Here is a 12,946-nt window from a genome sequence, read left to right as displayed (position 1 = left end):
GTACACATACGCTACAGCGGCTGTGATTTTGGAGGACTTTTTAGTAAACGCGTGGAATATAGGTAGGCTGTGGTGCAGGAGGCACACTTATCCATATATTGAAATATTCAGTCATCACGCACAGCGAATACAGCCAAGTGCACTTGTGTCCTGTGCTGAGAATAAAACCAGGTCTATTTGCTCAGCTTGCATCTTCTTCAGCATGAAAATGTGGTTGGGTGGATGAGGAGCGGTAAACCTACTGGTGGCCAGGATTTGGGGTTACTCTGCAACACCCCCCTGCAGCCTCTGCGCTGGGATGGCAGCCGCAGCCACAGCCCCAGCACTGCCTGTATTGGATACTGCAGCCATCGGTTCTGGATAAATACAGGTCTGTTGCTCCTGCCTTCGCTCACCCATCTATCATCTCCAGCCCACAGACAAACTGAACGGTTCCGTCCCAGGGCTGGGTGCTGGCTGACACTGCTCTGCTCAAGGCGCTGGACGTGACTTTTGGACGCCGGGCAGCCAGGTCTGGGCTCTCTGTGCGGCAGGCTTATGCACTGTGAGAAGTTCTGCTTTTAACAGTATCTGCTTTACTTTTAAAGGAGCTTTTGCTGGCTGGGCAAGGTCAGGGAGGCACCTACTGTGCACCTCATCCCTTATTTGGGACGGGGCAGCCTGATGGTATCTAACAAAATGCTTCCATGTCGTAGAATTTGCCGCTTTATTCCCAAATCTTTAACTCAAACCCAGGAAGTTCTATCATATATAATACCATATTGCATTTTTAAGGCAGTGAAGGTAATATCAAAACTATGCTCAGCCCAAATTTTGTCTCTCTGCATCCATGCATTATAATGCACCTTTGTTATACTGGGGGATGTTACTGCCATTAAGTAAAGCACAGGCGAGAGTCGGGTTGAAAAGCTGTGTGCAAGGCAGGTTCAGCGAGACAACAGGAACAGGTGGAGGGATGGGGTTCTTCAGATAAAACAGGAATGCAGAGCATACCTTATGGGAACAGCCTAAAAGAGCTCCGTTTGTTTAGTCTGGCGCACTGAAACTTGTAATAGCTCGGTTACTGTGTGAAGGGGACAGACTCAAGGAAAGGCAGGAAGCTGTTTAAATTAAAGAGCGGTGTTGGCAAAAGAACAAATGACCGTAAACTGGCCATAGGCAGCATCAGGCTGGAAAGCAGAAGACTTTCCCTGTCGATGAGGGAGGGTTTTGGAGCATCCTCCCAGTCAGGGGAGTCTTGGCCAAACACTTACTGGTGTAAAATGGAGCTCACCACCTGCCTGTGGCTGACCTGGGCAGTGGTCACATCACCGCAACTCCAAATGCCACCTCCCTCCCAGTGCACAGCTCCTGGTCATGCAATCTTTACCCTATAACACCTTCTTGCTCCAAAACGTTCATTAGGTGTACGTAGTATTTTGCTATTATGTATGATTTGGCACATACTATGAACTGCATCATAAAGTGTATGCTGTATACATATGTGTTTTACACATGACAACAACGAAAGAGTATTAGTGAAAAACGGTTCTCATTCAAAACCCACGTTGCACCCTGATCCTTCAGAAAACATGTGTATGTCCCTTAACTTTACATGAGTAAGTTTTACTGTACTGGGAAACAATTGCACATAAAGAAGTTAAACACGCAAAACCCTATGTAAGATTAAAGCTTCAGGCAGTTTTGCTATCGGCCACCCCAACTCCAGAATTAAACTTCTGGGAAAGTGTGATGATAGCTGAAAGAAAAATGCACAGTAAACTGATATTTTTTTTCCCCTTTTAAGTCAATGGCATTGACCTACACAGTCCCCATCTATCTCAGCATCTCATAGCTACTCAACCCATTTTACCCTATCCAGTATGCTATTACATGAAATACCAAGGCAAGGCTAAAAAAGCCCTCCTTCATCTGCAAAACCTCATAGTAGGCTCCTCCCAGTACATTTTAACTTGGGAGGTATCCCAAAAAAGCATACTGTAGAAACATTACTGGAAACCATAAGGCTTTATTATCAATGCACTCTGGAAAATTGTGTGGAATTTGGCAGCTGTTTTTTCCAACGGCAGCTCTAGGAGTTGTGCTGGACCCCGCGGGACAGCAAGGGGCTGAAGGATGGATGGGAATGGAGGAGGCAGCCCAGCCCTTCGGACTTGCACACATGCAGAGCCAGAAAGCATGATGTATGAGGAAGATGGGCTACAAAATGAAAGGAGAAAATGTAGTGTGGGCCTTATAAGAAACTCACATGATCTGGCACGACCTGAACAGAGGGAGGTTACAGACAGAGATGCTACACCTGAGCCAGCAACTCACTCCAAGTACTACAGAGGTCCAAAATACAGAAATAATTAAACAGGCATATCATGGACTGAATCAAAAGTTAATAAATCCTTCCTTTTTCAGGTTCTAAGTTAAAGTTGGATGCACATTAAGGGAAAGTTTTAAAAAAAAAGTAGAAACAAACCCCAAATAAGTGAAAGCATAAAAGACATCCAAGCTGTTATGGGACTTCTGTAATTGTTACCTTTAAGCCCTTTCCAGCCAGAAGCAGGACATGACGGGCCAATTGACAAGCTTGACGAAGTCCTTGAATCTGATCTTCATTCTTAATTTCTATGTCGTCTCCCCAGTCCGGTACAATGCCTGTCGTCACATAGTCTGGCTTCTTTATATGCTTGGAGAAAAAGGATTGAAAATGAAGATCAGAAAACTGAGCATGACAATGGGATCATTTTCTCAGATACTGCCTCCTGCTTCATGGCAGCTTGCCCTTTCTGTCGTGGTATCGACCTTCCTAAGCCATCAGGGCAAACCCTCAAGGCTGCCTCAGTATTTCTTCCACTGCCCTTTTGAACTTAACATTGCCTGTTACCACTGACTTATCCAGCCTGTGAGCCTCCCAGGGCTGAAACCCCAGATACTGCAGCCGACTTCCAGCACAGACAGTCACAAGTTTTGAAACTGTGAGAAAGAGACTTAAAAACTCTTCATTTTCTTTTGCAAAGGGGCACGTTTTCTACAAGAGGCATCTAAACACTGGAATTCATAGGAAAACCATACATAATTAGGCTCAAAAATAAAATTGATCAAATCCTTTGTTTCTCATTCAGACAAAACTCCTATTAACTTCCATGAGATTGCTTTTTGACTACGAACCTTAGGATTTAACCGATTTTAATCTAGAGGTTATTACTTACTAATCTAGTTCATATGCTGTGCCCAAATTTGTCCATCTACAACATTATGCAAGGGTATCCCAATTAGCTGTGTCAAGACAAGTGCAATAAACTTCATTTTTTTCCACACAGAGTTCTCTGCCCTCGTACAGAGGCGAAATTTCATTTCTTATTTTTTAAAATCCACACCAGTTTCATGACACATGTATAAACACATCAAACTAATAATAACAGTAACATCTTGCACAGAGGTGGAAATGCGCTTTCTCTCGGAGGGTCCCGGGCTGTTTCACCGGCTGGGGAAGAGTCCCTTCGCCCACCACAGCCGGGCGGATTCTCTGCCATCGGCAGCCACAGGGCGAGTTTTGCACTGACTTCACAAAATACAGAATGAAGTTGGCAGGCAGAAAACAAAGCGGGCACTTGGGCTGTACAACAGCAGGGTGTAGGAATAAAGAAGAGTGGGGCAGGCGCTGAGCTCTAGTGGGACGTTACTCCTACAGGTATTTCATTTCGATGCTGATAAAAAGTGAAACTATCTTCAGTGGACTTAGGTCAACAGAATTTCATATTTACATTTAGTTCAAATTAATGGCATATCAACCTTAACAACATCCTATTGCTGTACTTTGGGACTTAATTTAGAAAAAAACCGCCACCGTTTGCTGGATTAGCAAATCATAGCAGCACCCTGGCTTTCCCCTTGGAGGGCACTTATCTAGTAACTGCTGAGACCTGACCCTGCTGACCTGGAAGATCTGTTAAAGGACAAGCCCAAAGCAGTGTATGTACAAATATCTATGTATACAGTTTCACGCCAACATCTTGAAACCCCCCCCCCCCCCATGTTATTTCAGTGTGATTTCTGGTATACTGTGTATAAAGTAATAACGTTGCCCTCAAGTTTTCAGAGTTGAAGAATTGGACTGATTTTTAGACAGCCTGAGAACTCTGTTCTGTGAAAACAACTTTTCAGTATGACAATATATTTCTCCCTCTTTATCCTAAAAGAAGCATCTAAAAACAGAAAAAAAAGTTTGTAAAACTTTCTACAATTTTTAAACATTTGAAAATATATAAAGCATGTAATCCTGTGTTCTCCCTGCACACAGAGCTTCCGCAGCCTCTTAGGTGTGAGAGCTCTACATCCAGCATCCTTATCTGCTTTTCTGTCTAACAACTTTTTTCTGGCCCATGGAAATACTCTATAGTTTGCAACAGAAATCCATAATAAAATGAAAAGGACAATTTACAAAAAGTGCTAATACCCATCCTGAAAAGCACTGTTTAGTAAGGGTACTTTGGTTTTATTTTTGGCTAAAGGAAAGACACTGCACAGTTAATCTGTATGCTGTAATTAAACGTGAAAAAAAAGAAAGAAAAAAACAAATAATGGAAACCAGTAGTGGAACACATGCTAAAATTGCATGAAAAAGTTCCTTTTAGCTCTAAAGTAAATAAAAATAAAAGTATATGTTGCAAGAAAAAAACCCACTCAGACATAGTAAACATGAGTTTATAGCGTGCAGTGTCGTTGCGGGGCAGCTACCAGCAGGTATTGGACATTTCTCTTCCTAAATCTGACATAACCAATTAACAGAACCTTCAGCAAAATATAAACATTTTTATAATTAGCCTGCTAGAAAAGGACTCCGATGATCATGAATGCTTCCTACTGACTTTTGGTAGGACTGTCTGTCCAAAAAGAGAATCTGGACCCAGAAGCATTAAGTGTTGACAGATGATTCTAATATTGCATGTTTATACTACCATGACTGAACAAGCCCCGGGTTTAAACTGCCTGATGACTAGATATGCCACTGTGTTTAACACGGTAGGCAATGGAAAACTTCTCTCATCAGTGCTGCTATTTCAAATACCAGACCAAGCAACAGGACAGTGATCCAAATCCCCAGCTGTCGGACAAGGAATACACTTGATCATGCCTGCAGTCGAACTCTATATTGACTGAAGAACAGATTGGATAATAGAAATTGCAGTACCTTAGGAACTGGGTGAGCTGGAGAAACCATGGCTGGCCAAACTATACTATAAGCAGCGTTTCTTTGTCCCTGAAAAAAGGAGCATCTTCGCTGTTGATTGCTTGGCTGCCTGTGCAGGTAGATACGATTGCACAAAGAAAAGATTATGTGGCAGCCAGTCACAGAACCTGTTAACAGATAAGTTAAAAATGGTTAACATTTTTTTCTACTACCACTTTACAAAATGGAAAGTACGCAAAAAGAAGGGCATCATGTAAAACAAACCACAGAACTCATGTAGTAGCCAAGGGTAGTTCAAGCCTTGTACTGTTAAAGAGCGAGCATTAACACCGAGAAGCAATGACAACAAGAAACCTCCCCAAACAATACTTTGACACTTTATAAAATACCAGATCTATTTTCATTTGATGTATTACAAAGTAGCGTGGGTAAATTCCCCAAAGCTTACGGCCAGGAGTGACGCTCCAACCGGCCCCTGCTTGTAGCAATTTGCACGGCTAAAAGCTGCACTGTTCAAAGCATGGAGAAACCGTGAAAAAGGGACAACAGCAAGAAAAGAGGAGGAAAAAATGATTTAATGTTGATTTCAGACAATATTGTCACCTGTACTTTTGCAGAACTGGTTACAGATTTGAGCACAACCGTGTTGTGCTCATTAATTGCGCCAAGACACAAGGAAGAGGGTTCAATTTGTCCTGTCCAGCAGGGCAACAGAACAGACTTCAAGAGATACTCTTAACTTGGCCAAAAGCAATTGAAGGGAATAAAATTTGTAATTGACTTGGAATATTCAAATCAGATTTCCATTTAATTCGCATGGGAATTCAGAACTACAGTTCATTAGCCAGTTCATTGCCCCAACTTAGTTATTGGGCAATGACACATTTTGCCACTGTCAAAAAAAAAAGAAAGAAAAAAGGGGAAAAAAAGGGCATTGAGGCCCAAGGGTTCTCAGACACATCAAAACCAAAATAATGCATCACAAAAGACAAAGAGAGCATGAAAACCTGGAAACATACTAAATTCAAAAGGATTATTGACACCGCTCAATTAAACTACAATTACACATAGTGCATATTTCCATTACTCAAACATTCTACAAGCTCAACAGAGGGGTTTTTTGAAACCTAAGTTTCGCATAATAGTTAATCTGCTTCTGAAAAATGTCATATGTATACAAATACAAAAGCAATTTTTTGTGGCAAGTAACACATACAGATAATTACTCTTCAGTAAAAAGAATGTGGTTTTGTTTATATAGAAGTAACTAAACATTTTTATATCACAGAAATTAAGACATTAATCTACTGCATACTTTGTAACTGTGTAAAAATGATTTTTTTTAAGAAGAACAACTTCTTTCATATCTTGTACGTTTTTATGTCCCAAAACCCAGAATGAATGAAATAGTTGCATGAGGTTTGCTTTAGAAATGTTCCTGACTGTCTCTTTGCACCCTGATCAGTGATACGTTTAGTTACCAATATCTGAATTTGTATAACAAAAGCTTTAACTCAATGCAAGAAAACTTTTACTGTTTTCCAAAATTGTTTTTAAGCAATAAGGCAGAGTCGACAAGCGAGGCTCAGATCAAGCTCTCAGTATAACCTAGGTACCCCAATGGAAGTTGCCTGCTTCAAGCGTCTCCATGGCAGTGGAGCTGCCCAGTTAACAGAGGATGGATTGGTTTGGTGGTATTTTAATTGTCCTTTAACCAACAACCTCATCATCTACTGCTTTCGTAGGGTTTCCTTCACAAGAAAAAAATCACTGTCCAATTAAAAAAAAATACATCTGGGCCATCTAACCTGCACAATGTAGAAGTGCATCCAGAGAGCCCAAAACATCCTACAAACTCCCTGGCTGGTTTGCACCCCGTTCCGCAAGCTGGAAGCACAGAATCTGCTGAGGCAGCAACTTTTTGGCCATCAGAAGTAGCAGTCAGGCCGCCAGCATAAGCTAAGGTAGCTCTTTTACAGAGCGCAGTGGAAGCACCTTGCTCTTACCGCAGCTGAAGGTATTGTAAACATATTGAAAACCCACACTCACTGATGTGGTCAGGGAAAGTCCACACAGACATCAATATCTGAATGTGTATTTCAAATGATCTCCTCAATACACGGTACACTGCCCGGGCACTCAGCCTACTCTGTAAAAGTTTAATTCAGGAAGAAAAGGTGCATGTGTGCTTGTCAATTATTCGACAATAAAATTCCACGTGTCCCAAAACACACGCTCTTAAATACATTCAGCTGGTTTATATTCATGGGTGCATGCCTACCAACTATCCCACATTCAGAAAGGATACCTTTTTATTTGGAATAAAATTTTTACCTCTGTTCTCCCGAAGATACACTGTAAGTGTTGTCACAAGATAACAGGATAATAAGATACTATAGTCTGTTGTTATTCTACTAACTACTCATTATAAACCAGACGCATACAAAAATATCTAATACTTGAGCAGGTGAAATGCAGCAACCAAATAAATATCACCATAGTTATAATACGACTCCTAAAATACATCACAAAAACTATAAACACAGGACAACTGAACCTTTATTTGAAATATAAAAAAATTATAGCAGAAAACATTCTCCTACAAAGTAAAAATAAAATGAAATGAAATAAAACGGCATTAGAATATAACGAAGTTACTGTTTTATAATGAAAATCTGGACTCCATCCACACACTTCCGTCCTTAAGAAGGCCCTCCTAATGTCTCCGCAGCTCCTTTTATTTTGTAAGCTCCCATATTCACAGCTAATTCGATATAGCAACATCATCAATCACCGGAGACAGGAACAACTGGCTGTATTCTCCAAGTCTGGCTCAGATATTCCCTCCTCCCCATCCCTTACACCTATCAAAGCTTCTCTCAGTGCCTTATTTACTTCTGCGACACCGGCGCTCAAGCACATCCTTTTTGTTCGGCTTTCTGTGTATATTAATTACTGTAAGGTAGTTCATAAATGCATGGGATTTGTGCAGCTTCCAGTGGAAACTGCAGCTGTCGGAGAGAGCCCGGCATTCGCAGCTGGGTAGCCCAGTAACACACCAGCACAGCCGGGATGCAAAGTTGACCCTTTCCGCCTTTCTTTTCTCCCCCAACAGCAAGGCTGCGTCACTTGCCACGAATAACAGAGTTATTTACTATCAGCTGCCATAAGGAGAATTATTACCAGCGTTACTGAATCGCACCCCGGCAGATCCGATGTAGCGAGCGCAGAAAATTACAGGCAACTGCTCCTCTGACTCGAGAGTGAATCACACCGTGCCATCCGTATGCGCGCATGTCCCGCCGGAGCTGCTGGATTCCTCAGCACACCTTCCAGACCTTAATTTGTACTAATAATATAAATATGCGCCGTGAGCTTTTGTGAATTACCAGATGAATTTATCTTGTGTGGAAATTACGTTTTCTTCCAAATGAGCCAGCCAAAGGGGCTGAATACAGAATTTGAGTATGATGATGGGTGGGAGCATTTTAAGTGACTGATTTTGCAGCACAATGTGCCCTATATTTATTAGCCTTTTACTCTAGGTCTATTTTAATTGTTATCTGTTCATGCATGCTACACTATATAATGAAATGCTCCCATTTCACTCACAGAGTAGAGAGTTTTTTATGTGTATCTCTATTAATGACCCTTAATTAAGTTGATTTTAGTCATTTAAATGTGATTTTCCTCTGGTCAAGAAGTATTTTTAAAGGGAGATGTTGGAAACGAACTCTCACATAAGCACTTTTCTAATGCTTCTTGTTTAACAGTTACAGCACTTTATCAGCTATGTTTTCAATGAATGAGGTGTGGGGTAGCCATGCAAAACACGGCTCATCTGTATGATTCATCATATGGGATTGTTAGCAAATATCTTTTTGGTATTTATTTATGGAAGACTTCAAATTTCCAAGCCATTAGCAAAAATGTTACCAAAGGATAAACTTCACGACACTTCTAAGGTACAGTAAATACAAGGGTACGTATTAAACAAGCCAAGAAATAAAATTAACATATTTGAAAATAATTTAGCCATAGTATCAACAGAAATACAGTACCAAAGTTATTTAGGATTTCAAGAATTAATATACAACCCATTTAGGAAATAAAATCAACTTCCTCTTGATAAAGTAAATCTTACTTAATATATATGAACAATTAAGAACATAAAAAGCATTGTTCTGATAATTCTTTTCAAAATAGGTGATTTAAACTTTTTTTTTTAAACTGAAAAAAAAAAAGACTGGAGATTTTCTCAGTATATGAGCATTTGAGGGTAAAATACTAGAGATCTTTAATTTGGCTTGTCAGGTCACTTTAATATTATACAATAATTTTGCTTCTTGTGCAAATATACATTTTGTTGAAACTTCATCGGAATCAAGTTTCAAGCAGAGTATTAAAAATCATGACGGGTAACAATATGTGGAATCCAACCAATGCAACTAGGTAAGAATATATAGCTTTTTACTGTTAATTACCAAATGTTCCCATTTTTCAATCTGAAATAATGGTTGCGGTTTGCAAGATCTTTATTTATAATTGTAATTCTAACTGTCTAATAAAACACTGACTTTGTAATCCCCATGTTGCAAAGGCACATCCAAGCTTCAAAAATAGGATGGGAAAGATTAAAGGTTCTCTCCAAGCCCGTGTAACCTGTGTAGCAGAAGAGCAGCTCACATTTCACAGGCAATAACCTGTGCATTTGCTATAAAAAAAAAAGGGGGAAAAAAAAAACAACATAGGGAAATGCCTGAGGCAGAAGTTGAAACTGATTGGGCAAAGTAGAAGAACAAGAGCCCTTGAAATTAAACAAAAGCAAATTCATTCTGTTGACAGATGTTGATTACATCAAAGCCACGAAATAACTTTTTTCTGTTTCTTTTTTTTTCCTTTTTCGCAACTAATATCTCCACGTTTTCTGTACATTAAGGATATAACGTATCTTAATCAACATAACCCAACATGTAATAATTTTTAAATTTGGTAAAAGTATATTGTAACGAGGTCTTAACGACAGGCTTCTCCAAACAAGAGTGTATTCACATGGTCATGTCTGCATACCCGTGCTGGTCACGCCATCATCAGCCCCTTACTTCCAGGGGTTAACTGCTCTGGCAGCCAAATAAAATACAGAGAGCGCTGTGTAATTATGGAGACAGTCAAAGGGCAGCCTCTATTTTGAAATCTATTTGCACAGACAAGGTCTTCCAATTTCGCTTACAGGAAACAAGCTGGTAAAGGGGGTCTCCTCCTCTCCAGATGCTTTCCACACGTTTTTCCCACATCAGGAAATCGTGGACATGGACACCATGCAGCACTGTTTCCTGGATTGCAGGACTATGTCATTACAAGGAGAAGAGCTCCATGCTCGTGAGAAATATTTCCTCCTAATTGCCCATATTAGGGGAAAGCAAAACCCACAAGGAGTACTGAAAATGCGACTCGCAGCAATTTGTAAACAGGACGCAGCCACAGCTGTCATGATGGTACTGGAAAAGAGAAAACAGAAATGAAAGGGTAAAAACACTCCGTTTTTAATAGCATGATTGGGGAAATGAAATATTCATCAGGATAGATGTGACTTTCAGTTATAACAGCAATGCATTGGTGAAAACCTCGACAACAGCATCCTTATGACTGTACCCTGATAAACCGAAACACAGGCTGGTGTCTTGCAAACATTATATTCTAATTGGCACTGTTTCATTTAATTATTGAAATTAACTGGAAATTAACAACAGAAATTGTTTAGTTAATAAAGGCATTAGCAGAATTGCTGTTCTCGTTACTCTCATAAGAGGCAATAAAGCAAAGCAATGGCCAAACGCCGACCAACTCCAGGGGAGCAGAGTCAGCCCCTCTGCGACCCCACGGGGACTCCTCCACCACACTGGAAAAAGTCAAGTTTGGCCCCCAGGACCAGTTATGCTCCTTGCTAATTACAATTTTGCCCTTACTTCACAGAGAGCAGAACCAGGCAATTTGTTTGCTGTATGCCAATACAAATGAGTTTTTTAATTAGGGTGTAAATTTAAAAACTCTACGGAAATACGTTCTCGTTTGGCTTTACTTATTATGCCTTCGTCTAGACCAGCACGCTAAAATGATGAATCAGTCAGTGCCTTCTGGAAAAGCGCCATTCTTCTAATTCATTATTCAGTCAAACTTAGGGCCAACAAAATAGCTGTTCTACAAGTTGGTAAACTGGGAAACCACAGAGAATCAGAACCTCTTCTATTTACAGGAAGGATGACAGCCTAAGGGTACTTCATCCCAATAATAACAACATTCAAGTAACGGTGCCCAGGTCATGACAAGCCATGACCCTCCCCATAGCTCCTTCAGGAAGCTGGCTCGATGCCACCTTTTATCAGCAGCAATCAGCAGTGAAACTTTAACAAACGAGAAGAAAAGGAAAAATTAATTTTATATCCTTAAAAAACCTTTCAACCGATTGAGCAGTTGTAGATATATATATATATATATATAAAAATTTATACAAAGAGTTACACCAAGCCAGTATAAGAAATAAATTCACTGACTGAGTAAAATTCTGGTATCATTAAATAGCACTTTCCCGTTTTATTACAGGATTTAAAAAATACAGAGTACAATCTAACTATATCTGAATGATATTCACTCAGATACCAAAGGAAATTAATTGTCTATTACAGAAAATGGGACTGGGCCGCACAGGCTTAACTTTGTGAAGAGGGCATTGCAGTTCTCCAAAAGAGCCTTCCATCCTAGTGTTATTTCCACTACATTTTCCCTCTCCAGTAGAATAACACAAGTAGAAAATAAAAAAGAAACTGTTGCCTAAAGCAGTATCACAGCAAAATGAAACAAGTTGGGTACCAAAGCTGGACAAAGCAATATTAAGAGTTTCACACACAGTTAATATCAGGGGAATTTAGGCTCCAGATCACAGCATCTGGCAAGTTTCAACTTCTGTGACTAGCAGGAGAAACATTCCTCTTATGTTACTGCATTCCTCTATTGAGTAAATTAATTATCATAAAGTGAATAAATCAGAGCGAGAAACATATCTGCTCAGGTTTGCGTATTTAAATACATCTTTCAGTCACTCTCGATCTGTCTTTAGGTTTTTTAAAAGATCAGAGGAATTACTTTCTCTTGAAAGATTGGTTATTGCACTCGTTATTTTGATTTTGTAGGAAAGTAACAACTGCTGGAACAAGTTACTCAGTTTAAAAAATAGCAGTTGTTTCAGATTAAAATAATAAGCTATTCAAATACTCCTTACACACAACACACAATACTGGATCTTGTTGTTAATATGCACCCACCCACGGCTTTAACATTCATCGAATCCTACTGGGATAAAATCTTTTCAGGTGCTCTGTGAAACAACTGTTTTTCAACTGGCATGTTTATGTCCCATACACACGCCTGATACGGTATTAAATGTTAAAAATAAATCCTACTTTAACCTCTTAAATTTCCACCTGAGATGGAAAAAATATGTCTGAATCACCACAAAAAAACATGCTTCCGACAGAAACCCTTTCAGTGGGTATCCAGGGCTGCTGAAATAAGAGTAATCTTTGCATAGAAAATTTCTGAGTGCTCCTGAACATCCTATCAGGGTTTTCCGCGTAGCTTGAGACATGGGAAGAGAACGGGCAGCCGGGAGTCTTCCCCCCCCCAAAATATAAGACCCATTGCAGTCATTATTTTCAATACACCTGCATCCGAATCTCTAAGGATACAACATGATTTCTGAATCGTTAA

The 12,946-nt window shown here is 40.0% G+C and overlaps 1 protein-coding gene across 1 annotated transcript in view; it reads right to left on the bottom strand.

Annotated features, from left to right (window-relative positions):
• The window catches only part of METAP1D (methionyl aminopeptidase type 1D, mitochondrial), a 52,739-nt gene that overhangs the window by 18,596 nt on the left and 21,197 nt on the right, over nucleotides 1-12,946 (bottom strand). Inside the window, 2 exon segments of the mRNA XM_063340936.1 lie at nucleotides 2,528-2,677; nucleotides 5,183-5,349. Coding sequence (XP_063197006.1) covers nucleotides 2,528-2,677; nucleotides 5,183-5,349 — 317 coding nt within the window.

The sequence above is a fragment of the Chroicocephalus ridibundus genome, chromosome 7 (assembly GCF_963924245.1).
Source record: "Chroicocephalus ridibundus chromosome 7, bChrRid1.1, whole genome shotgun sequence".
In the NCBI taxonomy this organism is placed as follows: Eukaryota; Metazoa; Chordata; class Aves; order Charadriiformes; family Laridae; genus Chroicocephalus; species Chroicocephalus ridibundus.
Note: the sequence above shows the minus strand (reverse complement) of the source record. Positions and strands in the feature narration are given on the sequence as shown.